Consider the following 27,195-nt stretch of genomic DNA (forward strand, 5'->3'; position numbering starts at 1 on the left):
TTTTCACAGCAAAATATACTGTAGTTATTCGAGAGACACTTTTATTGCAGGAACTTGTAACATTTTGCTGCGCCAACCCAATGAAATGCTTATTTTTTTATGGTTTGCGTACTACATTCTCCTGAGGACATACTATTGGATGACCTTTTTTTGCATATGCACATGCATACATATGCACACTTTTTGGTCAAAGACGCAAAAATGACTAATAATCAGAGGTCCGTCTGTAAAAAAATAGTTATCAGTTATCAGTTTTAGTTTAGGTTTAGTGTGATTGTTAGGTAACAAGAAAGTGCACCTTTGGAAATACTTTTAATGAGAAAAATGGTGATGTGTTGAATACTTAGTTCAGCCGCTGTACTCTCTTGGAGTGTGTGCGGTGCTTTAACTTGTCCGACTTCCAACATGGCGGCACGGTGGGCGACTGGTTAGAGCGTCAGCCTCACAGTTCTGAGGACCGGGGTTCAATCCCCGGCCCCGCCTGTGTGGAGTTTGCATGTTCTCCCCGTGCCTGTGTGGGTTTCCTCCGGGCACTCCGGTTTCCTCCCACATCCCAAAAACATGCATGAATTGGAGACTCTAAATTGCCCGTAGGTGTGAATGTGAGTGCAAATGGTTGTTTGCATGTGCCCTGCGATTGGCTGGCAATCAGTTCAGGGTGTACCCCGCCTCCTGCCCGATGATAGCTGGGATAGGCTCCAGCACGCCCGCGACCCGAGTGAGAAGCGGCTCAGAAAATGGATGGATGGACATGTTGGCATTTCTCTTTCTCAACATTGACGTGACAAGCCGAGATTCACCACCTAATCTTCATGTTCTACTCAAAAAATCAAAGCAATGTGACACAGCCATCTTCAGCCATAATTGTTAATAATTACAGTGGTTTACCAACTTGAATAAAGACCCTCTTTCACGCCTATCCAATGAAAAACGTACTTGACGAACATATTTGTCGGCGGCAGTTAACAGTGGGATTCTTGTTGACTAATATTGACGTCCACGGCAGTGAATGAGTTAAGGAATAAATGCTTTTTAAACAACTGAGGATCAAATTGATGTGAATGAGAGTCAGAACCTACCCGAGTTGCAGTCATCTCCAGCATAGCCATCCTGGCACACACAGAATCCGTCCTTGCAGATTCCCTTCTGGCTGCAGTTGTTGGCGCAGTACACCAGCGAGCAGTCCTCCCCCACATACCCGGGTCGGCACTGGCACGTTCCGTTGACGCACAACCCTTGGCCCGAGCAGTCGTTCACACACCTCCCGACCATGCAGTCCTCCCCGGTGAAGGAATCCTCGCACATGCACTCCCCGTCGATGCACAGACCGCGGCCGGAGCAGTCGGCCGGGCACCGAGGCTCAGAGCAGTTTTCCCCGGCGAAGTCGCGGTCGCACACGCACTCCCCTTCGATGCACGCGCCCTGGCCGGAGCAGTCGTCAGGGCAACGGGGATCCGAGCAGTTTTTGCCAGTCCAGCCTTCGTCACAAATGCAGCTACATAGCTCCGGGCTGAAGCTGCCGTGGCCATTGCATCCCGGGAAATAGTCGAAACGGCCTGCGGAAACATTTTCACATGAAGCAATGTTGGAATGCTTTAAAAATAAGTACAGTCATGTACACAGTCAACTGATTTCTAGCTGAATTGGGCCAGTAACGCTCTATGTTTAAATAAAATGAACCCCATCTATTTGAGGTTCGACATTCAGCTGTTTGCAGATTTTTTGGGGCGGGAATCTATCCTCCGATATATTCGCTAAAAAAGTCTTGTTTTTGTGCTCAAGCCAAAGCCATGTCTTACATAAAAGTATTGCTTTGGTGCCATGTTGTGGCATCTTGGAGGCAAGCCACGAATTTCACTCATATCTCAGGGCACCACTGTACTCCAATGATTGTTCTGTTGAGGGTTAACATCACACGGGCATAGTAGAATGAGGCACTTAAGGTACTGTAACTGGGTTTAACACTGACAAAGGGACATTATAGATCACAGACACTTCGGGTTTGGCCATTACACCTACAAAAACTTGACAATGAAAGAACACTGGGAGCTACTGCAATCATAAAGTCTTGATAAGATGAAGAATTACGATTGAAGAGTCAGGTTATATGCAATAAACTGATTTCAATATTGTGCGCAACCTTACTAATTGACAATACTAATTTAAAAAAATCTATACATAAAATGTGCTTTTTTTTTAAATAATATTAAATGCCGCACGGCACAGAATACTAAGAAGACAAGATGAAAAATGTATTTGATCTTATCTTTGATTTTTAGCTTTTGTTAGACCACCCTTTTATCTAAGGTGAGCTTGAAATGCCCTCGGGGCTTGAATCTTTATAAAACAGCTTTCGCTGTCATCCTGCACAGGCTCACAGTCGGGGTCAAATGTGTAGTGAATTCCCCCAAAAATGCAGCGTGTAATTAGACTGAGGATACAGCTCGTTTTAGTCTTCCTCACCGGATATGCTTGTCAGACTTGACTAGGCATGCTAGTTATTCAATTTTTCAGTGTCCCATGTCGACTTGAGGCAGAAACTACTGTTTTCCGTTCCAAAACAAAGTGATGCCTTGATTTACAAGTTAAAGTCCTTCTGTGAACACACTCATTACTCAAAACATGCATATCTCAAATCACCTTTCCCCATTGACACGAATGGAAATGCCATTAATTCATTCCAGCCCCACAAAAAAATAATAATAATTTGTAATGTGTTTTAATGAGAAAAATTGTCCTTCATAAGAACATACAGTAATAATAATTAAAAGAATTTTAAGAATTAAACACTGAGTGCATCATGATTTTGGGCTGCAATGCCCATTGAGATTGTGCTCCTTTTGGTGTGCGCGTCTTGTCTACCTGGGAGCAGTATAATACAGACATTAAGCCTGCACGATACTCGAAAAAAAACTTTTTTAAAACCTCCAATATATACTGCGATGTGAAATAATTCAGGATCAGTGTTGGGAAAGTTCTTTTTCCACACTAGTTCAAAGTTCAGTTCACAATTCCAAAAACTAACTAGTTCATAATTAAACATTTTAAACTAAGTTCAGCGGTCCCAAAATGAACCATTTCATAGTTCTTTTTTTTCAAATAACGTATGTTGCTGACCCTCAAAACCCGCATTTCATTTCCCCATTGTTGCCACCCATTCAGTCCACACTAGTAGCCAGCTGCAGCTTTCACCCTACAATCTCAAAAACGTGAGGAAAAACGTGTTGCTTGCTTGATTTTGTCTTTTTCTTTTTTTATGAGGAATTCAAACAAAAACAGGACTGTAGTCCTTAATGTGCAAACAAAAACACACAACACAGGATGACAGGAACGATGGTGAAATGACATTAAAACTTTCCATTCCCAGCAGCTCTGGCTGCCTATATTAACAAAATATTTTATCTTATATTACAAAACAAAATGAAGTCCATATTATCACAGTGTGATCGTACAGTGTTTTAACTAAAGCATTTCGATACAAATAATAATGTTCCTAGTAATCCATTTGACAAATTTGTATTGTATTAGAAAAGAATCAAGGAACATTTACACAGTGTCCCTTGCGCACTCACGCAGCTACTGCGTGCCTGCCTTCAGTAGTTTCATTCTGAAGAGCGATATATCTCATTAGCATGTACCAAACAAGTCTCTCTGCTGGTCCCTTTTAATATTACAGTTGATTCACTGTATATTACAGTGCACCAACATCACAGCGGACCTGGGATGTGACTATTGTTTGTCTTCATGTGATATAGCAACTTTTGTGTTCAAATGTCCATCACATAAAAGGTTATAACTACAGCGATAGTTGTTTTGCATTGTGTATTAGCATTAAGCTAGCAGACTTTCATAACTTATGTGCTTTAGGTTAAATACACAACTTGTAATCCTATTTGAGGTTAAACTTTAAGCCCAGGAATCACTGCAGTATCACAAGAAGCCGCGAAAACCACACTGCATCAACGCACATGGCAGACGTCGTCAATGGAGGAGAACACGTTTCTACAGCCTCACTCACCCATGGCTGGGTTCTCCCTACAGCAACCTGATCCACACTGAGCTCGGAGCATTGAAAGCTCTCTCTCCAGCATCTCCACCCTGGTGGCCAGCTGCTGGATTGTGACAGTCGCCGGACAACCACACGCCGCTTTGGGGATGTTGATACGGTGAGTGAACGTAACCTGAAGAAAAGGACAAGTTTTTTTTTTTTTTAATCTTTTTTTTGGGGGGAGGAGTGGGGGGGGGGGGTGCTATCATTTGTAGACAATAAGGTACAAAATCCTACCTGGCTGTCTGTATCCAGCGTCTGTTCAGTGTACTCTGTCGGTCCAATTGGGTCCAGTGGTCGCTCTACAGAGGCTCGGGACCCAAGCTCAGCACGGGGGCCTTGGATGGTGAAAGACTTTTTTTGACATTCTGACTTATGCCAGTGGTCCACAAACTCGGGTCCACGAGACTTAGTTTGTGGGGGTCCGCAAAATAGTTTGTAATAAATTGTTGTAATAAATCATTTATAAAAGCGCATATCTACATATAGGGACTGGGGCGTCAATAAAATAAACACAATAAACAAATTATGCCTTAGCTTTGGGTCAGTTTAAAGCTCTGGTATGATCTATTGTATCACAAATCTGACTTGCCTTCATGAATTAACTTGTTTTAGAACAAATTGTATACTAATACATATAAAGTCCTATTTTTTCTCAAATCATTTTGGGGGGTGACATTCGTAAGCCTAATAACATAATTGCCAAAGTCCTTTTAACTTACTGTAACAAAAGTAATAAAAAATACAAATGTCCTTGCTATAAATTGTGGGTTTTTTTTCTACTTTCTGAAAATGTTCAAATATGACTTGGCCAACTATTCAATTACGCTAAAGATTTAGCCCTATTTTTGAGAGGGTAAACGTCGAATATTACAATAATAAAGTTGCCTTTCTTAAATTCACTTGTTAAAATATAACTTTCTTCTCCCGTTAAACTTTGATTTTAATATCATATGACTTTATCTTGCAAAAATAACACTATTCTTTTTAAACACAAAAAATACATATTTGTTCTTGCAAACTTTTTTTCTTGAAAAAATAACTTAATTCTTAATTCTTCTTTTGTCTCTAAAAAATATGAATTTGTTAACCTTTGACAACTTTTCTCGAAATATTTAACTTTTTAATACATACAGCATTTAGGTTTAGGGTAAGCTGTGTTTAATTGGCATCATCGGAAAAATGTCTCCCCTGAAAGGGATCCCTAGAGCCTAAAAGTCTGAGAAACCCTGATCGACACATTTAAAATGTTACCCATTTCTGCAATGAATCTCCATTAACGACACATTTGGTGCTCCAAATGGAAGGAGGAGGCATAAAGCATCTTGTTGAAGTGCACTTAAGCCACAAATTAAACCGTGAATTAAACATTCTTGTAAATTTAACTTTGACCCTTTTACTTGGCAGACAAATAACCTGTTGCGGTGTTGGTGAAGTACAGTTCAAGAACAGGCCTTGAACTTGAAATACCGCTCACATTTTGTGTGAACAAACGCCGATCACCCCCCCCCCCCCCAACCCCCCACAAAAAAAAATCAATGAGAAAGCCTCACCATCCTCTGGGGCGGGTGGTGCAGCGGTGTCAAGGTCGACCGAGCAGAGCGATTCCACGGGTACATTAATGTTGTAGACATGGTTGAAGACCAGAGGTTGCTCCTGCATTGTCTGGTTGGGTGAGGAAGCTGAGGAGGTTTCTCCATCTGGGATCTGTCTCCTCACTCGGGTCGTCCGGACCAGCTTGTTGTCTCCGGAGGGAGCAGCATAAGTAGCACCCTACAAAGGAAGACCATAATGCTGTGGTTAACTGATAATTTTCCATTCAATTTTTGATTGCCTTTATACATTCATCCATCGACACTGCTAATCGTCTTCAATGTACAGTAGCTGGGCAAAAGGCAGACGACATCCTGGCAACCTAGTGGAGGAATTAAATTTTTCTGCACCTCACTATACATTTCTGGCATAGATAGATATGTTACTTGTGGAAAATAAAGAATATTTTAGACCACAGAAAAGAAATTTGATCTTTTCCCATGACACGCTTAGCACATTCCACTGTGGCTGGGAATTCTGATATATACAGGGTGTCCCAAAAGTCACTATACACTTCCTTTTTAAAATTTAATTTCAGGTGTATTTGAACAGATGTGAGGCCATCAGCATTTGACATATCAAGCTTTAGAGTTTTTGTAAGCGTATCATTTCCTTGGCCATGGCTCGCCAACTGACAGTGGAGTCGTGCTACAAAATTGCCACCTGGCAAGAAGTTTTTCTGACATCAACTCTCTTTCAACTCCCGTTTGAGAAGCTGCTCCAATGAGCAGTACAATTTATGCTTTTCATAGCAAGTATCTCGAAACAGGATCTGTTCTTGACAGATTATGTCGCAGAAGGGTTACCACCCACACACTACAATTAAGACTACAACCACTGATGAACACAACAAACTCCTAGAGCAGGCGGTCAAAGTCATGGGAAACCTACTCTGAGGGCTGCAACTGGAACTCAGCATCCATAAAAACCCGATTTACAAGAGGGGTCGGAGAGTGATAAAACTTTACCATACCGAGTTCAGGTTGGTCGAAGACTTCAAGCGGAAAATTGATGCTCCAAATCCTGAACTGTACTGCGCATTGGCCGTAAAACTTAAACTGTTGATGGCCTGCAGTAGGGAAGAGAAAAACTTTCTGCAACAATTTTGCAACACTGCTTCAATTTCAATTGGTACCCCATGTCATATGCATACAAAAACTGCAAAGCTGAATTATACCTGAAATGAAATAGAAAAAAAGTGTATAGTGACTTTTGGGACACCCTGTACGGTAGCTTGCAAAAGAATTAATTCCCCTTTACCTTTTCCACATTTTGTTATGCTACAGTCATATTCCAAAATCGATTAAATAAAAAATATATATATATATCTAAAAAATATCAGTGTTTTTTTATGCCACTGATATAATGATAGTAGAGCATAATAATTCAAGTACATCCTTTTTAAGAACAATTCACCTTTAATTCTAATTCTAAGAATAATGAACATTGACATTGTAATGTTGAAAAATAAATAAAATGTCCGAGATAAAAAATAAAACAGACTCAGGTTCTGTTCACAAAAATTGCACCTCAATAAATATAAAAATTTGGCACTGAGGTATAAACAGTCATTAATTAATGTCTTAACAGATAATATACTGCAAAATCAAGTTTCCAGTTGGTGAAGAAAAAGTGCCAGGTAGCAACATTAATAACATCAAATGTAGATCAAAGCAACCTGTTTTGATTCAACATTTGTACTACTTTTGAAAAGTCTGCAGCCTCTTTGAACGCTGCTTTCTCAACATGTTCAGTGGCTACATCGCTTACAATAATAACGTTATACTGTATAAAATCTAAGCATGCGTGTACCATATACGCTGTCACGTTTGTATTTGCATTGTTGCGCAAAGGCTTCCATAATTGTAAGTTGATGGGAAACGAGAAATGTCTAACGGTGTTTTTTGTTCCCAGCTGAAGAAATTGGGTGGGATGGTTGTGTTTCAAATGGATTTAGTCACCGAGAGGTTTTAAGTTGTGTTGTCTTTGTTGCGACTTTATATAAATTCGACATACCAGCTCATTGCCGTTAGCGGGATGGCCACGTTCCTCTGGCTGTTCCCACATCGTCGCGGTGGTGTTAGGCTTTGGAACGAATTTGATTTATGCAGCTCAATTTTCTGTAACTGCAGCTACTGGCTCGCCGTCAGAAAACTTAGCTTCGTGTACGTGCGCACACGCACACACACACGCATGCACACGCACACAGACACGCACATAGCCAATCAGACAGATGGTCCCCGCTCTTCACTATCTCTGATTGGTTTAGAAACCACGATGTTGAAACCCATCGTGTGTCTGCTTTCAAGTCCTCTAAATCTTCTTTTCTTCCTCAAATGACTGGGCACCTGTAAGCACCGTCAGTTTTTTTTTGCCTCACTATTCAGAAATTAGGGTGCATATGCGACCAAATTAGTCACCCTCTAGAGTCCTGTCTCGTCCAAAAAATAAAAAAACATCCAACGCCGGATTTCCAGCACCACGCCAGAGTAAAAAGCCATAGCTCTGCCTCTCAGACGTGGGACGCACATCAAACGAGATCCCTGTGTGTGTTTGTGTGTGTTTATATTATATATGAGAATACAGTATACAGTGATCTTCGAGAGAAGTCGTGTTACCTGTAGAGCCAGAAAAAGAGCAAAAGCCAGGATCCAGCCCTGTGTTGGCACAGTGGCCTTGTGGTGCTTCAGGGCAAGTGGCATGCTGGGAACAAACCTCTCCAGTCCACTCACACCTGTGGAGAAATGAGGGGAAATCGGAATGGCGAAAAAGAATCAAAGAGAGAAATAGTGAAGTGGAATATCAATAAGACCACATTTCAAGGTAAATAAAACCAGGGGTTCTCCTTTACGAGAAATTATTTCAATCATTGTGAATCGGTTCCGAGTTAAACCAGTCTTGAAAGACGGATTATTCCTGTTATACTTCCATTGCACTAACTATGGCTTCAATAACTTTACATTTGTGTTTGTGCATGTGTGTGTGTGTGTGTGCGCGCGCGCGCGTGTGTGTGTGTTTGGGCGTGCGCAAAGGGAATCCCAGTGCCAGATGTGGAATAATTGGCTTCGACAGGAGGGGGGAAAGAATAAACTTTTCCAAAGGATTAAAGCAGCCGCTAAGAACCGCCGAACATATTTCTCTGTGCAATAGCGGACATTTGATCTCTCCACAGGGGCAGAATACTGAACTGTTGCTCAGGGAGAGAGCCGATAGAAGGATTTCAGGAGAGACGTGGTTTTGAGTGATGCTGCTGTAATCCTCTCTCCGCAGAGTGAGGAAGTTAGAGAGGAGCGGAGGGCAACGCAGTGGAATAAAAGATACACATGGTGGAAAGTGTTGTGGATCCTTCCAGAGCAGATGAAAACGAGTGGAGTCGGTGCAGACAAAACAATGTGCGGTGTTAAAACAAGATAAGATTTAATATGGCTGTTTCTTCTGTTATTACTATCAGCCAGTTCCAATATTCTCTTCATCGCCATAAGGATAGGATTGTTGTGGCCATTACACCTAGAGGAATTGAAAATGGAATATGGAGTTGGTTATCCTTTTCAGCTGAAGTGTGATCCACACATAAAGTTTTCACATCCTAATTTTTTTATGAGAGACACATAACGACAAAAAAAGAAAATCTTCATGTGTATTTACTGCTCATATTGTGTTGCTGTACTCGCAATAACTTACACAGCACACAACACCGACAATCACAATCAATCGAGTTTCCTCCCCCAAATCAGACGTCTTTCTTAGTAGCAAGACAGACCTGTGAGATGCACCCTGCTGCCACTAGGCAGAAGAAAACCTTTGAGATACAAGTGACCCGGTTTTTCAAGATATCAGTCGTCGTTTGGCTGATTTTGTTGCTTTGACTTTGTCACGATTTTGTGGTGACGATGAAAAAAGATGAGTACCCCAGCGCAGGGAAGCAGGAAGGCAAGGGAGGATGAATCTCAACAAAAGGATTTATTTTCAAAAACAACAGGGGAAAAAAAACAAGGAATGTGGAAAGTCGAAATAACTACATCCCAAAAATCCAGATACAAGGCAACAAATAAACACAAGAAAACAAAACACTCACCACCACAGGGAACATGACAAACATGACTTGCAGAAACAACAACGATCCAACATGGACTCAACAAACCCAAGGAACTCAATTCAAACAAACTGACAAAACAATGAGGCACACCTGGACAAAACACGAGTGACTAGAAGGAGCTGATTGTTTGACAGATAAAAAGTCTACACACCTACACTACACACCAAAACCTAGTACTTGAACCAGGGTTGTGTAAACTTTCTATTTCCACTGTATAGTTTGGGAAATCAAACTTAAGAATTTAAGAATTTTGTCTCAAATAAATACATAAATAAATAAATACATAGATACATGTGGCCTCTATAAACCAATTTGGAAATGTACCAGGAACTCTATTAAGTTATTAAGTACGATACCCAAAGTAGGTGACAGTTTATGCATGCACTAAGTGTGTTTTTATATTTTTTGGGGGCGACACCATAGTTTGAGTGAATCATTGAAACTATCTATCCATCTATTTTCCATATCGCTTATCCTCACGAGGGTCATGTGTGTGCTGGAAACTATCCCAGCTGACTTTGGGCAAGAGGCAGGGTACACCCCCAAATTGTCGCCCGGCAATCGCAGGGCAAGTATAGACAAACAACCATTCACACCTACAGGCAATTTAGATTCTTAAATTAACCTACAATGCATGTTGTTGGAATGAGGAACCTGGGGAAAACCAATGCAAGCACGGGGAGAACATGCAAACTCCACACGGGAAGGCCCGTATTTCAACCCACGACCTCTAAACTGTGAGGCGGATGTGCTAACCAGTCGTCCACCGTTCCACCCTACCAAAAACAATCGTTGTTTAACCCCAAATAAAATGTTTCAAGTAATTACTATTTTGATTGGTGCATTAATCAATAAAATTTGAATACTGATTAGAAGAATGATGTTTCCAAAATCTAATGAACTGCCATGAAAAGGTACAGACGAATTGTATTGACGCTATTTTAGTGGACACAAATTACAATTGAGACCCTCTACCAAAATGATAAAGTATAACACGATTTATAACGTAAGAAATGTTATCTAGTGTAGCACTAAAAAAATAGCGCCATTCATCAGTTTTAGAACCATAACAACAAAAGAGACAAACGTGTCACAGAGTGTTTTGCCTTGAGGCACAGTACATAACTATTTTTTCTATATGTAGAACAATACATTTTACACACATTTTTACACTTTCAGGGATGTACGCTCAATATCACAAGGTTGTATTGAGTCCAAGGGTCAGAGTGCAAAGCCTGATGCCCAGCAGCAGTTTCCATGTGCACGTAGGATTCTTTTTTATTTTTTTTTCCCCCAAAGAGGCTCAATTAAGGTTGGATTCCCTCATTCCCTCAACAGATTTCTACATCCTCAAGGGTTCATTTATTCTCCAGGACAGATGCACTTAGATGAACATATGCAGCTGACACAAAAAGCAGAGTGCTGCTACTTCAGATGCGCACGCACACTCATAAGCAGTGTCATGTATCAAGTGTTTCTCTCGTCATCGTAATAATCATCCTGCCTGCCTTGATGGTAATTAGAAATGGCAGCATGCAGCCTCTCAATTGCGCATGCACGGCTAAAATGTGTAGGCTGAAACATAAACCCCCGCATGTGGAAATGAAATGTGGGACTTGATGCCTCTGAAGAGTCAGGTTATATGCATCCTACTGATTTCGGTTGTGTTAAACCTCAGAAATTAATTTGGAACAAATGTAAATAAATACATGCACACATATAAACCATTTTGATACTCAAAGGCTAAAGTAAACCATAAAAGCCAAGCGGCACACAATACTAAAAAGACAAGATGAAAAATGTATTTGATCTTTTATCATCTTTTGTTAGATCGACTTTATTATCTTAGGTGAGCTTCAGTTGTCCTAGGGGCACATTAGGCAGTAAGCTTCATTCTGCACGTACTTCCAGTCGGAGTGAAATGAGGAGTGAATTCCCCAAAAATGCAGCGTGTAATTAAACTGAGCATACCACTCTTGTATTGAGCTTCCTCACTGAACATGCAAGTTTAACAACGGTACATTTGCGGTTTGCTGCTGCTCAAGCAGTGGTGATTCCCCCCCCCCCCCCAGGATGATCAGATATTATTATGCATCTTTAGTTCATATGTCATGGCATTAGCACATTGTTCTCTCAATTCACGATATACTATATAGAGCACATGAGACTCATGCAGCCTGACAAGGTGTTATCTCCAGTGTGAAAAGGCAATTAGCATACGTCTTTCCTCATCTGCATCACCATACAGGTGTAATTTTACTCCCAAGGTGTTTGCGTAGATTCTCCGTCATCCAAGTCATTGATTCAACCTTTTCGGGTATACTTAGAAAAAAAAAGGTTTAACAAAAAGAAAAAGAGAAAAAGACTAAGACCGAAAAGCAGACGAAGCCTTGCTGTTCCATTTTAAAGACAGACACTGAATATCTTTCTTCCCACACTTTGCTTACGATCAGTGTCTCTAGGCTATGTGATGTGTTTGGCTTGCCTTTTGTGGCCACAAGGCTTTTTTACTGTGCCGTATGCTGCATATTGTCGCTGTCGGGCAGATTCCTTGCATCCGCAAAATCGCTACTCTTCAGGAAATGCAACAATTAACACGATAAGCTGACGAAGCAGTTTAATATGCGGAAATGAATCTAAGCATTTACCTCCATGGCTGACACACTTTCTTCTGCGTCGAAGCATTACAGCTATCTCTTTTTAACAAAACGGTTCAAAAATGTTCAATGTTGAGGTGACATAATGCCATATGGCCCTTGCAGAGTGAGTTTTACAACAATTCTCAAGAGTTAAAAGATTTCTTTATAAGCTATATTAGACACTTTATACTGATTAATAATGCGTAAAAATAATGTGAAGTGGGGACCGACCAATAGTATCGATTTTTTAAAAATATATGAATTGACAATATTTGGACATATTGGGTTTCGAACAGCGACAACATGCTGTTGTTATGCTGTTATTTTTGTTGTTCTTCAGCTCTGTTCTCTCTTTTCTCCGTCTGTCCCCTTTTACACCTAGTTCTTTCCGACTACATTTCCAATGAACTCTTATCAAACTCTTCTGTTGAACAAAAAAAACGTTCTTGCATGAAAAGGCATACAGATCCAGCATACAGTACTGCATGACTGAGCAGCCAAAAAGGACAGGTAAAAGAAGATATTCCAATTTAGAAGTTTCACAGAAATTGATTAGTTCGTTGTGAGATCAGTATGCAATGTCTCAAATCCAAAGGAGGACATTTATGAAGCATCTGTCTTCTGTAATCCATCTGTCATGGTAATTACTGTTGCCTCTCCAGCTGCCTGACCCAGAGGGATGCCGTTTGTCAGAGCAATAGGGGGGTGATCAGACATCAAGTGCAGTTTCTAGACTGGAGGCTGGTCTACAACCAGAACAGATACCATGGGCCAGATGGCATCCATGTGCTGATCTCAACTGGCCCGGGTGATGTGTCACAATGTGGAGAGAAGAGCGAGGAAAGTGGTTAAATTGACCATTTTGTCAAATTCCCTCTTTTTAAATCACCTCTGTTCTCCAGTGGCCCGTCTCCCCCTTCGCTCTTTCATTTTCCACTCTCATCTTTCATTATCTGCAGTCGTCATACTCATCAGCTTCCTTCATCCGTCTGATGGCTTTTCATTTTTCTCTTACTGAGAGGATTTTTGTTATCCGTCTTTTTATTTCCACTTACTTTGATCCTCAGGTTCAAAGTAGAGAATGAGTGTGAATTTTCCATTTGTTTTATTCATTGTTCTTTGCACTTTTTCTTCGAGCAGGCCTATTATCCCTCCCATGCTGACCCTGCGGATGCCGAGCCATAACCTCCATTTGGCTTCGCATTAACCTCCAGGTTAATGTGAAGCCACCCTAACATGAACACCAAACCAATACTGGGCCTTCTTGCGTGGGTGATTACTCGCCCTCGTCGCTGTGATCAGGCTCCATCCCCGGCCTCTCTGCTTAGCCCTTTCTTGCCTTTCTCTTTGGCAAAATCACTGTGCCTTTCCCATTATTACCATCACTCTGAGCAAATTGCCTTGTCTTTCAAGGCTAGTGGGCTCTGTTCATCAACTGCTGCTGCAACCGGAGAAGTCTTCCTCAGGGCTATTTCAGAGCAAAGATCACACCAAGAAAGAAGGTTTCTGTTCAAAAGCAAGTAATACAACCAATCTGTGCTGCCCTGCAAAGGACGATGTAAAAGGTTTGCAGCAACAACTGTGACAACATCTATTCGACTGGTGATGTAGCTGAGGAGATAGCGCCCTTTTTCATGTAATATCTAGCAAAGAGAGCAGTGTGCATTCATTGCAGTTCCAAAATGGTGCCAAAACTGCCAAAAGTACCTGGCGCTAGTCAGCGGACAGATTTTGAAAAGCACTCAATTGCATTTTGAAATGGTCCATGTCACCATAGCACCTTCTATAAACTGGCACAACACTAAAAAGGAGTAGGGTGTTCTTATTTAGAATTCCTATTACTTTAAATGTGTTATTGGCTCAGATAGTTGATATTTATTTTGTTGTTGTTATTTGAACATGTTTAACTATCCACCACTTAGATGCCCGACTCTGCAAATTGCAAGGATGTTGCCATAGTATCCGCTGTATCAGAAGAAAACATGTCTTCATTAAAAGAAGTACAAGAACATCTGGTTTCAGACATTAGCTACTAGTCAGGAAAATCCTTACTAGTTTACTTTTCTACCTTTTGATCTGATTGGTCTATATTCCAATTTTCAATGTTGCCGCCTGCCCTTTATCAAAATGGTTCTACCTGGTCTTTCTCAAACAGATTTTACTCCACAGTGTCAAATATCTCTGAGTAAGAGTACCCTCTACTGGGATTTCAAGCAGAGTTAATGGTGTCAAGTTTCCTTCCAATTGATAGACACAGATACCCTCCCATGTCCCACACAAGTGACCCAATCCGGTCCGTTCCAGTCCTCCCAGTGCCTCACCCATCTCCAGCACAAAGATCACCTCTCCGAAGGGTCCTTCTTCCAACTGGGCACGCCACAGCTAATCTTGCGGCTAATCATCCAACTAGTGATGACATTTGTCACCAAACGCTGAGCAGTACCCTCATCTAGGTCTTTTGGAAAACCTGTATGCTGTATGCCGGCCACAACACAAAGGGACAGATCCAGCTTGATCACAAACATATTTTGCCTTGACAAGGGCATGACATTTCTACTAAGAATGTGAAGAAATAAAGACACACTTCAACAAAGAGCAGACAGACTATACTTACAGGTCATAGCCTAGTGGTTGTCCAGTGGTACACAAAAGTGGCACTGACTTGCGTTATGCAAAAATGCGTTATTGGATTAAAAGATTTTACCTGAAGATTGAGGCAGAATATATGACATCAAGAAAGAAAACAGAAAATATCCTGAGAGTCAGACAAGAGCAACTGGAGCAGTGTGAGAAGACAGTCATGTTATAAAGCAGAGGACAAGGAAAGGGTAAAGGTACCATGCAAGTCCTCCAAGTTCACCCAGCTACAAGTTGGACAGAATTGATTTTTTTTTTCTTGAACTGTCTGCTGCAGCTGAATACCCACTGACCTTCTATTTTGTAACAATGGGTAGCCTACAGCCAACTCATTTTCCATTTTCGAGCTGGACAGTAAAAAAAAAAAAAAAAAAAAAAAAAAAAAAAAAGAAAAAGAAAAAAAGTTGCATATTCAGTCCTGTCCAAAAGTATTGGAACGGCAAGGTCAATTCCTTTGTTTTTGTTGTATACTGAGGACATTTGGGTTTCAGATCAAAAGATGAATATGAGCCATAAGTTCAAACGTCCAGCTTTTATTTCATGGTATTTATATCTAGATGTGTTTAACAACTAAGGACAGAGCACCTTTTGTTTGAAGCCACACACTTTTCAAGTGAGCAAAAGTATTGGAAAAGACATTATTAAATTAACTTAAAGTGAATAACATTTAATATTTGGTGGGATAACCCTTACTTGCAATAACTACATCAAGCCTACGACCAATTGACTTCAGACTGTTGCAGTCTTCATTTGAAATGCTTTTCCAGGCCTTTACTGCGGCCTCTTTCAGTTCTTGCTTGTTTATGTGGGTTTCTCCCTTCAGTCTCCTCTTCAGGAGGTAAAATGCATGCTCTATTGGGTTAAGGTCCAGTGATTGACTTGGCCCGTCTAAGACCTTCCACTTTTTCCCCCTGAAGTCCTTTGTTGTTGGCAGTGTGTTTTGGGTCATTGTCTTGTTGCATGATGAAGCTTCTCCCGATTAGTTTAGATGCATTTTTAGAGCGTCTGCCTCACAGTTCTGAGGACTGAGGTTCAATCCCCGGCCCCGCCTGTGTGGTGTTTGCATGTTCTCCCCGTGCCTGCGTGGGTTTAATCCGGGCACTCCGGTTTCCCCCCACATCCCAAAAACATGCATGTTAGGTTAATTGAAAACTCTAAATTGCCCGTAGGTGTGAATGTGAGTGCAAATGGTTGTTTGTTTGGATGTGCCCTGCGATTGGCTGGCCACCAGTTCAGGGTGTACCCCGCCTCCTGCCCGATGATAGTTGGGATAGGCTCCGGAATGCCCGCGACCCTAGTGAGGAGAAGCGGCTCAGAAAATGGATGGATGGATGGATGAATGGACTTCAGAATTCATTTTGCTGCAACCATCATGAGTTATATGACCAATAAAAACTAGTGAGCCCATTCCAGAAGCAACCATGCAAGCACAACCCATGACATAACCTCCACCATGCATGACAGATGAGCTTGTGTGTTTTGGATCATAAGCGGATCCTTTTTTTTCTCTCCATACTTTGGCCTTTCCATCACTTTGGTAGAGGTTAATCTGGGTCTCATCAGTCCATAAAACTTTGTTCCAAAACCTTTGTGGCTCATCTCTGTACTTCTTTGCAAAATCCAATCTGGCCTTCCGATGCTTTTTGCTGATGAATAGTTTGCATCTTGTGGTATGGCCTGTATTTTTCTGTTCCCGAAGTCTTCTTTCAACAGTTGATTGTGATACCTTAACCCCTGCCCTGTGGAGGTTGGCAGTGATGTCATTGACTGTTGTCCTTGGATGTTTCTTCACAGCTCTCACGATTTTTCTGTCATTAACTGCTGTTGATACCCTTAGCCGACCTATTTGATGTCTGTTGCTCAACACACCAGTAGTTTTTCAGGACATTCCAAATTGTTGTATTGGCTATGTCCAATGTTTGTGCAATAGCTGTGATCGATTTTCCCTCTTCTCTCAGCTTCAAAATTGTTTGCTTTTCTCCCATGGACAGGTCTCTGGTCTTCATGTTTGCTTAACAGCAAATGCAGTTTTCACAGGTGAAACCCAAATCCAAAAACAACCACTATCTAATGTTTAAGCAATCAATCTAAATGGCAACACCTGAGCAACTACAAACACCCATCAGTCGCGTAACAATACGTTACATTAATAAGTAGTCCTCTTTGTGAAGACACTGATAATGCTAATGGGTCCTCATTATCAATAGGTGGGAAACATAAATATCAATATCCAACACTTTTTCTGTAAATCTCAGTGAGTGTTTACATTTTATGATAATCACTCATGCAACTTTTCCTAGGAAATCGCCACTCACTGGTGAGCTATTTTTAAAACAGGCCTACAGGCTACTCCTGTTTTCCTACAGGGCTACCTGGTGCCCACGGATACCATGATGGTGACCCCCTGATGTAATGTAGTAATGTAACATCATAGCCGGGGATGTGGTCACTGGAGAAAGATGAACTCTTAAACTCAATTATGTAGTTCAGTTGGTTTTGGGTTTTTGAATCTCATTTAATTGTTTTGAATTTTCAAGTGGTGCCCAGTGCTCTTATTTTATTCTAGCAGCTTTTATTTACTATATTGTAGCACTGAGAATGCTTTGTTTTCTAAACTTGACTGCATGTTCACTCTACAACTAGGCCAGGCCTATACTACTCTATATTGTAATATAGAACCAAGTGATTGAAAATTTGACATGATGCATAGTGATAGTGACAACAGTGAAGATTCCCACCTCTACCTAACATGCATACTTTTATGGAAGTCTGAGTACCCAGAGAAAATTCACACAAGCGCGGGGAGAACATGCAAACATTCCACAGGAAGGCCAGACCCAAGAGTTTGAATAATTGACTGATGGGTTGGAAGTTAATTTTCTCCAAAGGTGACCAACGAAAGTGCATCAAATGCCCATCCCTCATCTCCAATGAAATTATTTTAATTCATAACATTTTACTCAGAATACTCAAGTCGATCAGTGGCTGGGTTTAGCCCGGACTGAAATATTTGTTTCCCTGTTAGTTTCATCTCTCTTTTTTACACAGCCACAACCTACAACAAAAAGTAGACATAAAAGTACTTCAAACAACACTACCCGCCGACTCATGAGCCTACCGTTGTGTGCTTCTCCCCTCTCTCGCTTTTAGATGAGCCATTTCTCGCTCCCCTTTTATGTTCCTGTTTCAAAGCCAGCTGTATCTTGTGGGACACAATGACAACACGTTCTCCTGAAGCTTTAATGAAGAGTAAAAAGGTGGGGGGGAACTCATCCTCTTCCACCTGTGCTATCACTCTACCTCAGTTTAAAGGTGGGCAGGATGGCATGCACTGCAACAATCCAAAACCATAAACTGTGGGGAAAAGATTAAGCAACTTCTGAGGATCAAACAGCACATTTGCTATTGTGTTGCTTTGCAAAGCCCCTACTGACAGCGCTACCGTTTGATGACCACCATTATTATTATAACTATCTGTGAGTTTGCTTTCAAAATATAGAACAGTGAAACCCCGTTCATCGCGATTCCAGACCCACCGCTATAGGTGATAATCTGCACCGGTGTAGAGAGACCATATCAAAAAGTGTTTTATTTTTTCATGGTGGACGAGTTGTTAGCTCAACAGGAGGTTGAGTTGCCTTTCTGTCAATACTGGGCACTCATGCCACTTGCACACTGACTGAGGAGTATCTGCAACATTTGCACAATCAACATTATCGCACTACTAGTCACTTTAAACTGCATACATTCCTTGAAGTCTTGGCGCCCTTTGCACAATGGTCATTGCACCGGAACTATTGCTATATTAGTCATTCAAACTGCTCTGATTGCTAGAGGACTCTGCATCTTTTTGTACAATTGTCCCAAAAAAAAATAATAATAATAATAAAAATTTTACCGGCATTACCAGACTACTAGCAACCTTGTATTGATCAGTGACTGTTTTTCTCAATGTCTTTATGTCTCAAAAGTATTTTCTGTCAATTGACTGTCTGTTGTCGTACTAGAGCGGCTCCAACTACCAGACACAAATTCCTTGTGTGTTTTTTGGACATACTTGGCAAAATAAACATGATTCTGATAAGGTATCCAACCCTAATAAGACACCCAAGAACTGTTTTAAAAATTGTAAAATAAGATTCACGGTAACTGAAAAAAAGAAAGTCGAATTTTATTAAGACATTAGTCGGAAGGTTCAGACGTTCTGTATCGAACCAAGCTAAAAGCGGGTAACATATTGGCCAAAAGGGGCCAGAGGGTATAGAGCCCAGATTGAAATGTGTAATCTCTTCTGGCGAGACAATGCTTGTGATGCTATCACTTTTAGCAATAGGCTGGTGAGGCGGTAGGTCCAGTTCATTAGCAGAGAGGCTGTCATGATGACATACTGCTGTGACTATTTCAGTGGGCTCCTTCGAAGTGAGCGAACACACATACACAGTACAATATCTTGGCATTGTGAAAATCGCTAGAGTCAAGTTTTCAGTTTTTAAACGGAACGCTCAGTGTTTAGAGAAGTTTGCCCTGCATGATAGTACTGTATATATTATCAGTATTACGAATGGGGAAATATTCATTCATCCGTGCATTTCTATAGCACTTTCGCTCATTAGGGTCGCAGTAGAGCTGGAGCCTATCCCAGCCTACTTCGGGCGAGAGTGGTCCCCAACCAATTGTAGGGCAATGTGGAAATCAATTCAGAGGTTTCTTTTTATATTTGAAGGAAGATCACAACTAATTAAGTTCAAAATGAAAAAGATCAGAGACAAGATGAAGCCACAGAGAAGCAAAATGAAAAGCAACATGGCCACTACTGTTTCAGGCCTGCCGCATACTGAGCGATGTGGCCGAACGCGACTGGACTAGACAATCGCAAACAATTTACAGTCGGTGACTTACAACCGTCCGCCTGGCGATTGACCCTGTCACACATACCAACTCTTTGCAACAAAAAACTGCAACCCCTGGTGATCTTATCGGAAACAACGTTTTTAGGTGTCCATGTACAATATTGTATTATTTATTTATTGACCCACAAGCAACACAACCCGATTTTCACGGAAGAGGTGGGCTACCCTGGGCGCTGTTGTTATATTATAATAACAGGCAAGAAATAAAAGAGAGAGTGCGTTGATATTTGAGAGACTGATCGCCCCGTTCGGACACAGACTCTACACGCTTTGCTTTTTAGACGTAGGTACATGTGAAATTAGAATTCTAATTAAGTATAATTGTAAAATACAATGCATACATATTGTATGTACTGTATTGGTACAGCTTGGGAACACTTCGTACCCGGAAACATAATTTTTGTAGTGAAAGCTCATGTGGTACGACAAGGCATGTTAGATTGGACATTAAACCTGTGACGTTGCAACGCCATTCGTTTGTGATTCAAATTTCAAATCAGAGCAAAATTAGCGGCAGACAGTTAACTACTCATGAAAACTAGTTGCAGAACCCCGCACAGTGCGTGACAGTTCAGTCGCATTCAGCCGCGTCGCTCAGTGCGCGGCGGGCAGGCTTAAGTCACTCACTGCAGCTGAGTGACTGCACAGAACACAAACTATAACATTAAAATGTGATTTATCATTTTGAAAAGTTTTCAATTCGGTCTTCCTTGCGTCCATTTCAGTTCCAACTGGAAAGACCCCCCCCCCCCAAAAAAAAAATGCCATAGCAGTCCACTCTAATCTAATGAGAGAAAGTGGGTAGTGGAAAAAAAAAGTACCTTACATCGTCACAATACTCCATCGAATATTTTAAAATACACAACCCTAGTGAGGAGAAGTGGTACGGAAAATGGATGGATGGAAAACCTTTAAAATAATTTTAATGGCATTTCTAATGCTGATCACATGTTCTATCATAAAAGGCAAACTCGTCTGAAAACTGATGTTTCCGTTGCCCATAAACATATAGGCAACCTACTGTGAAAAAGAATATGTGCTTGAATTTCAAGGTCATTTTATGGAGTTTCTGCAAAGAGAGGTTTTCCTCCTTGGAGCATTGTCTCATGGTGTCTGTGCCATAATCAGGAGTGACATAGGCGCGCGCGCACACTATAATCCCCCGTGATTACAGACCTGACATCAACGGCTTCCGCTGCTGTCACTCTTCGCTCAGGCAGTTCAAGGTGGGAATGTTGTTCTCCCGCTGTACAAAGCGCCGTAACGCAGCAAGGGGCCCATTGTTGTTCTGACGCTAAGCTGGCAGCGGAGGGAGTTGCAGAGACAATTGCGTCTATGTGAAATGGCAGTGCAAGAATAGCAAGACAAGTGTGTAATGTAGAAGCCAACAATGTCATGTTACATGTCTGGTTCTATGACTCCAAAGAGCTGCCAGTAAATCATGAATTCCAAATTGGGTTTATTTGGTTCAATGTAAAAGCAAAGAAAGATGTGTACTGCAGACAGTGTTGCTCCGCTATATTGTGTTTAATCCCATGCTACAGGGCAGATTTTAAATAAATGAAAAAATAAAACATTTAAGCCCTTTATCAGTCTTGTTCTTGTTGTTTTGTAGTTTGAGGTATCACAAAGGCAAAAAATATTAGTCAAAGTCACTATTCTGTTCGACATGTTTTCACAAAAAGCTCGTTTTCGCGGCTTTTTGGTCAAAAACCGGTGTATTTTATGAAACCAACATCAAGAACATCAAGTCTTCCTTTTGCTAGGTTCGGTACTTACACAGTACATTGACAGAATACAATGTACTGTGGGTGGTGAAAGACCAGTTAAAACGGGGAACTTGGTTAGGGAATATGGCTAGCAGTGAATGAGTTAAAGGTACATAGCTGACACTACAATGTATACCGCATTTTCTATACATTTTATGCTTGCAATTTTTTTGCATCCAAATACGTTTACAATGTGTTAAAAAAGTGTGTTTTAATAAGTTGAAATGTGTTTAAAGGTTGGGGGAGGATAACATTTTTTTTTAGATGGTCTTGCTATATCACTACAGTTTTTGAATCTGGAACGTAACACAATGAACAGGGGTTTATTCGACATAAAACTTTTACATCGCTGTGTTTGTGTTTTTATTAAATATTCTCCACACTGACTGGACTTGCATTAGGTGCACCCCCATCTCTAATGACATCTAATACAAGTGGTCAATCTAAAATTCTGTGTTTTAATGATAATAATGAGTTTTTGATGTCATATAGTTGCAGATGCGCATAAATGTAGTGGATGCTAGTGGGCTAATGGAGAGTGTAGGTTTCTATACCATGGAAATCCAGGCATTCAGGCAACAGTTGGTCATGCATCTGTGTTGCTGCACATATCAAAGATAACAAAGTGATTTACATCTAAATCCTAAAAGACTGAACACACTCATGATTCCTTAGCCTGCACTGCATTCAAACATAATAAATAAATGCCTGTTGACTTTTCATTCATGTATTCATGGCGCTGTAAGAGTTTTGATGGTGTTCTATGTAGATTAGAAATTAAAAGTCTAGTCATTTAAAAGGAAACAGATGATTTTGTTCTATACAAATCATCCGCTAGTACTTTTTGGTTCTATAACAAGCCAATTTTTAATGGTAGTAGGTGATTCCATTCGAAATTACTGGACTTGACTATACAGACACAGTAGTGTGTGCGTGTGTGTGTGTGTGTGTGTGTACAAGAGAGTGTGTGATTACCAAGTGACAGTGATGTGACACTTGATTATGTCCCAATTAGAAAATCACTGATGGTGATGAATCCGCACAAGGAAATTAGCCCAAGACGAGTGATAATTATCTAATTAGATGTGCTTCGGCTTGATAGATGCACAACAAGCCGGCGCACATAAAGCACACATTAAATGCTTTAGACCATTAAATTGCACATTATAGATATTGCCGAACGAAAATGTGCAAAATGTGTGTGTGCATGTGTGTGTGTGTGTAGTACCTTTAGTTCAAGTATTGTGTCTGAGTCTTGCTGCCAGTCCTTTGCTGTACGGCTGTCTAGCAGAAGAGAGGATAGTTTTATGTCTTTATCAGTAAGGGAACAAAATGCAAAACAAGGTGCTTGTCTTTTGTGGAAACAGGCACTGATTTAATGTAATTTACAATGAAACAGGATGCAAACAAGTGCAAAAATGGGTTGTGGCTAGATAGCAAGGCAGTTAGACTTCTTGACCCTTACCTAATGTTCTACATGGGAACCCTAATAATTGCCCTATCATAGTACATAATTCCCTCTGCAATGGTTTTTATCATTTTTATGATGGCCAGGTGGGCTTTAAGAGAAGTCCAGTAAAAACTGTTGCAAACTTTTGCACGCCACATGAAAAGACGTGACGGACCAGATCTGGCTCTCGGGCCTAGAGTTTGACACCTGTGCCTTGGATCCGTGTATCGATAAGTGGTAGAGGGCTCCCTCTTGTGATATGTGAAGAATCACTAAATTAAATGTTCAAACCATGTATAATGTTAGTTATTTGAACTTTTTGTAGCAAATTACATTTGTTAAGTACAGTTAATTTTTATTTAACCTTAACTCACAATACATTTGCATCTTTTGGGATATGTTTATTTTCAAGTATTTTTGTGTGCAATACATTTTATTGAATCATTAATTACAGATTTTTTATTTTCTTATATTTAGGTGCAGTGTTCAAATGTTAAAACTGTGCATAATGTTACAGTGGCTTACAATAATTTTAAATACACATTTTTGATGAACATTACGGCCTACTACTTTTGCCAGGCCGAACCTTGGGATATATAGACAATAATAAGAAACCAGAAAACTGTTTAAAATTGTTAAAAAAAAAAATGCATAATACTGTAGGTCTCCTTTAACATACTATTGTACAAAATACACAATGTTCTCATTACTTTTGCTGTGTGTTGTTGGCATTTATGCCAAATCATTCATCATTTGTGTTTTGCAATACACACGCACGCACGCACACACACACACACACACACACACACAAACAAACAAACAGCACAGAAAGGGTCATATGCACTTCTGCTTAGAGAAAAGGAAAACTATCGACTCATTTGCTTTTGCTGTACCCTCTATTATTAAGGACCTTTTGCTGTCGTTATTGCTGCATCCCATACACAACACGCAATGCCCTTCCCCCTTTGCTCTTGAGGAAGCCTCCAACCCTCTTGAGAGCTAAAATGGCATGCTTTGCTGGCTGAATTGCTTTCAGCGCAAATGGCATTCTGCCAACAAGAGAGGCGGTTGATTCCATAGATAGACAACAAAAGAAATCAGCAAACGCAACCGGAGTAAATGGTAGTCCTCTGCATAAAAGAAATCCCTCATATGCTAATATAGTGAGCTGAAGAGCACATGCTGTTTTACAGCCATAGTTCATTTTCACATTAATTAACAAACACGGGCTTTGTGTAGGCGACATGCTGCTCGACTGGTTAGCAAGTCTGTCTCACAGTTCTGAGGACCCGGGTTCAAATCCGGCCTCGCCTGTCTGGAGTTTGCATGTTCTCCCCATGCCTGCGTGGGTTTTCCCCGGGAACTCCAGTTTCCTCCCATATCCCAAAAACATGTTACTGTGAGTGCGAATGGTTGTTTGTTTATATGAGCCCTGCGATTGGCTGGCGACCAGTTCAGGGTGTACCCCGCCTCTCGCCCAGAGTCAGCTTCGATAGGCTCCAGCATCCTCGCAACCCTAGTGAGGATAAGCAGTTCACAAAATGGATGGATGTATGGATGGGCTTCGTGTATTACATGTAAAGTTACAGATGATCCTTGTTTACTTAAAAAGACGAGGCTTTCAAAGAAATTCCCTGGAACAATGATTGGAAAAAAATGAAGGATCAAAAACAAAAAACTAAGAAAAGCTGATCTAATGTTAATAACAGGACTCCTGTAACAAAATTAGGAAACGCAACCGCAGCTCAACTGTTCTTGCTTGCTCCCAAGGTATCAAAGATATAGGTATGCAGGTGTATTGATGCGCGAACTAGTCTAGGTATTATTATTATTATTATAATTAATGCCAGTCACTCTTCACCAGTTTGGGTTTTAGAGCTATACATTGTTGGAATATTTACAACAGAGTGCTTACTTTAATTTTTTATGGCATCCTGTTTATGCAGCAAACTAATGAAATACAATATAACATATGTACAGTTTGTGTCTATAGTGAACCGCTGCATATTCACTATTTCATATTACAAATTCGCCTATAAGCTGTTTTTTTTTTTGGGGTGGGGGGGGGGGGGGACCCATCCTTCTTAGCCATGCCTAATATAAAAATATTGGTTTTGTGCCATCTGATGGCATCTTGACACTAAGCAACTATGTTCAACTGAGCGGAGGAGCTTCATTTAGTCAGGCCATAGCCTCATCTCATATTAAAAAAAAAAAAAAAAGTGCTTCGCTGCTAACTTGTGGCATCGATAGGCAATTACAAACCTTTTCGTGTTTTGTGTCTTGTTGTGTGTGTGTGCGTGCATGTGCGTGTGCGTGTGTGTTCCCGGTGATGTTTACCTTCACCGCCAATATGTAATCATCCTTGATACTGCCGGTTTGTGGCTGAAGTGATAAAATGTTGATCTTCACATATCTCATATATCACACTCGCGAGACATTCATGGATATGAGTTCACAACGACCTTGACTTAAACCGACAAACTCAAATCTAATGAGTTGATCTTTTCATCCAACTTTATGCTTTTACACATCTCCCAAGTTTTTTTTATGTAATGCTTACCGTGTCAGGAGCAAAATGTTAAAAACTTATATTGTGTCCAAAAAAGAAAGCGAAAACAATGAATCTTAAAAGCCTACACTTGGTAACCTCAACACATTCCTCTCTCCCAAAGCCACCCGACATAGTACATATATCATACTGACTTATTGAATTGGAGGAGTATGAAATATCTGGGATGATAGATTGTTGGTATTTAGTCGGGTTGGCATATAGCCACTGGTGAATTGTGAATTCAGGCTGTGTAAGTGGATTGGGGAAAGAGACAAATAGAAAGGATTTCTCTCCAACACCAATCAACAATAAAATACGTTTCTTACTTCTGCTTTTATTGTCAAGGAACAATTGCAAAATACTTGCTTGATAATTGCTTTTGCTTTAGAAAAATAAGATTTGTGACACATCCTGATAATGATGCAGTTCAAATAGAGTCAATTGTTATTTACCTGCAGTTTAATTTACCATGCCTTTCAAATGTCACCATTGACTTTAGAAATGTGGCAATAAAAATAATGAAGCCGGCAGTGGCGTTACAGCAATGACTTGATTTGTGTGAGTGGCTGAGAATGAGATGTTTGTTGACTCTCCAGAGCAGAAAATGAGACTGGGACTCCATAAGACTATGTTCACTGCTGTTGCTTAATGGCTTTTGTAAATTTAATATGATTAGGTTTGCAAAATTCCAGAAAATGATTAAAGTGGAAAACTTGGAATATGTTGGAATTTGTTGGACTAAATCAGGAATTAACAAAAATTAAGGTTGGCATTTAATATGGAACTTAAATATAGAGGTTTTTTTTTTTTTTGGAGTATGTACCATAGTGTCGCAGAAATCAGTTTACAAAAATGTTTTGTGCAAATATTGCTTGTGTTCACGAACTATGCTTCCTGACATACACGCAGAACACTTTTGGTGTAAATTAGCACTCAATATGGCTCCCAAGAAAGTGAAACATGCAAGTCAGCTCTCGCTGATTAGGCCAACTCTGAATTAATAGTTAATTACCATAAATTCCCATTAATTCCCATTATTACAATGGAAAGTTTCCAATTTGGAACATAATATTCTGAAATTCCCCCTCTTAAATTCCCATGGAGATTTAAAAGAAACTTCTACGGAAATTTAATTGAAAATGTTCCACCTATTTGCAAAACAAAATATGGTCAAGATCAACCAAGGGAAAGTATCAGATTTGCTTTAATAAAGCACTAAACCTCATGTTTAATACACTATTTGAGTAAAATTAGAATACATTAAGTACAGTATTGCTGCAAATAATGGCCAAATTACTTGGCCACTTAAGAAAAATAAATCCCTACATTTTCAGACATGCAAACACCAAAGGCATGAAAAAAGTGACAAAAACAAAAAAAATTTAGAGAGTGTTTGGGGGATCCCCTGGAGCCCCGCAGAGAATTCTTTTAACTTTAACATACATTAACCAATCTGGAAGACTCTAAAGAGTACAATAAGGCAAAATAAAGAAATGAAT

The 27,195-nt window shown here is 40.4% G+C and overlaps 1 protein-coding gene across 9 annotated transcripts in view; it reads right to left on the reverse strand.

The window, feature by feature from the left end:
* tnr (tenascin R (restrictin, janusin)) overlaps positions 1-27,195 on the reverse strand; it is a 178,180-nt gene that overhangs the window by 74,758 nt on the left and 76,227 nt on the right. For 6 of the 9 annotated variants that reach the window (XM_061797973.1, XM_061797974.1, XM_061797966.1 and 3 more), the window contains 6 exons: positions 22,921-22,976; positions 8,260-8,375; positions 5,602-5,821; positions 4,286-4,386; positions 4,019-4,181; positions 1,080-1,556 (listed from right to left, as the gene is read on the reverse strand). In XM_061797973.1, coding sequence (XP_061653957.1) covers positions 1,080-1,556; positions 4,019-4,181; positions 4,286-4,386; positions 5,602-5,821; positions 8,260-8,343 — 1,045 coding nt within the window. In that variant the 5' untranslated portion in view covers positions 8,344-8,375; positions 22,921-22,976. The remainder of the gene's footprint in view (positions 1-1,079; positions 1,557-4,018; positions 4,182-4,285; positions 4,387-5,601; positions 5,822-8,259; positions 8,376-22,920; positions 22,977-27,195) is intronic. The other 3 variants (XM_061797969.1, XM_061797970.1, XM_061797968.1) reach the window with 2 other exon arrangements.

Source organism: Phyllopteryx taeniolatus, chromosome 14 (genome assembly GCF_024500385.1).
Source record: "Phyllopteryx taeniolatus isolate TA_2022b chromosome 14, UOR_Ptae_1.2, whole genome shotgun sequence".
NCBI lineage: Eukaryota > Metazoa > Chordata > Actinopteri > Syngnathiformes > Syngnathidae > Phyllopteryx > Phyllopteryx taeniolatus.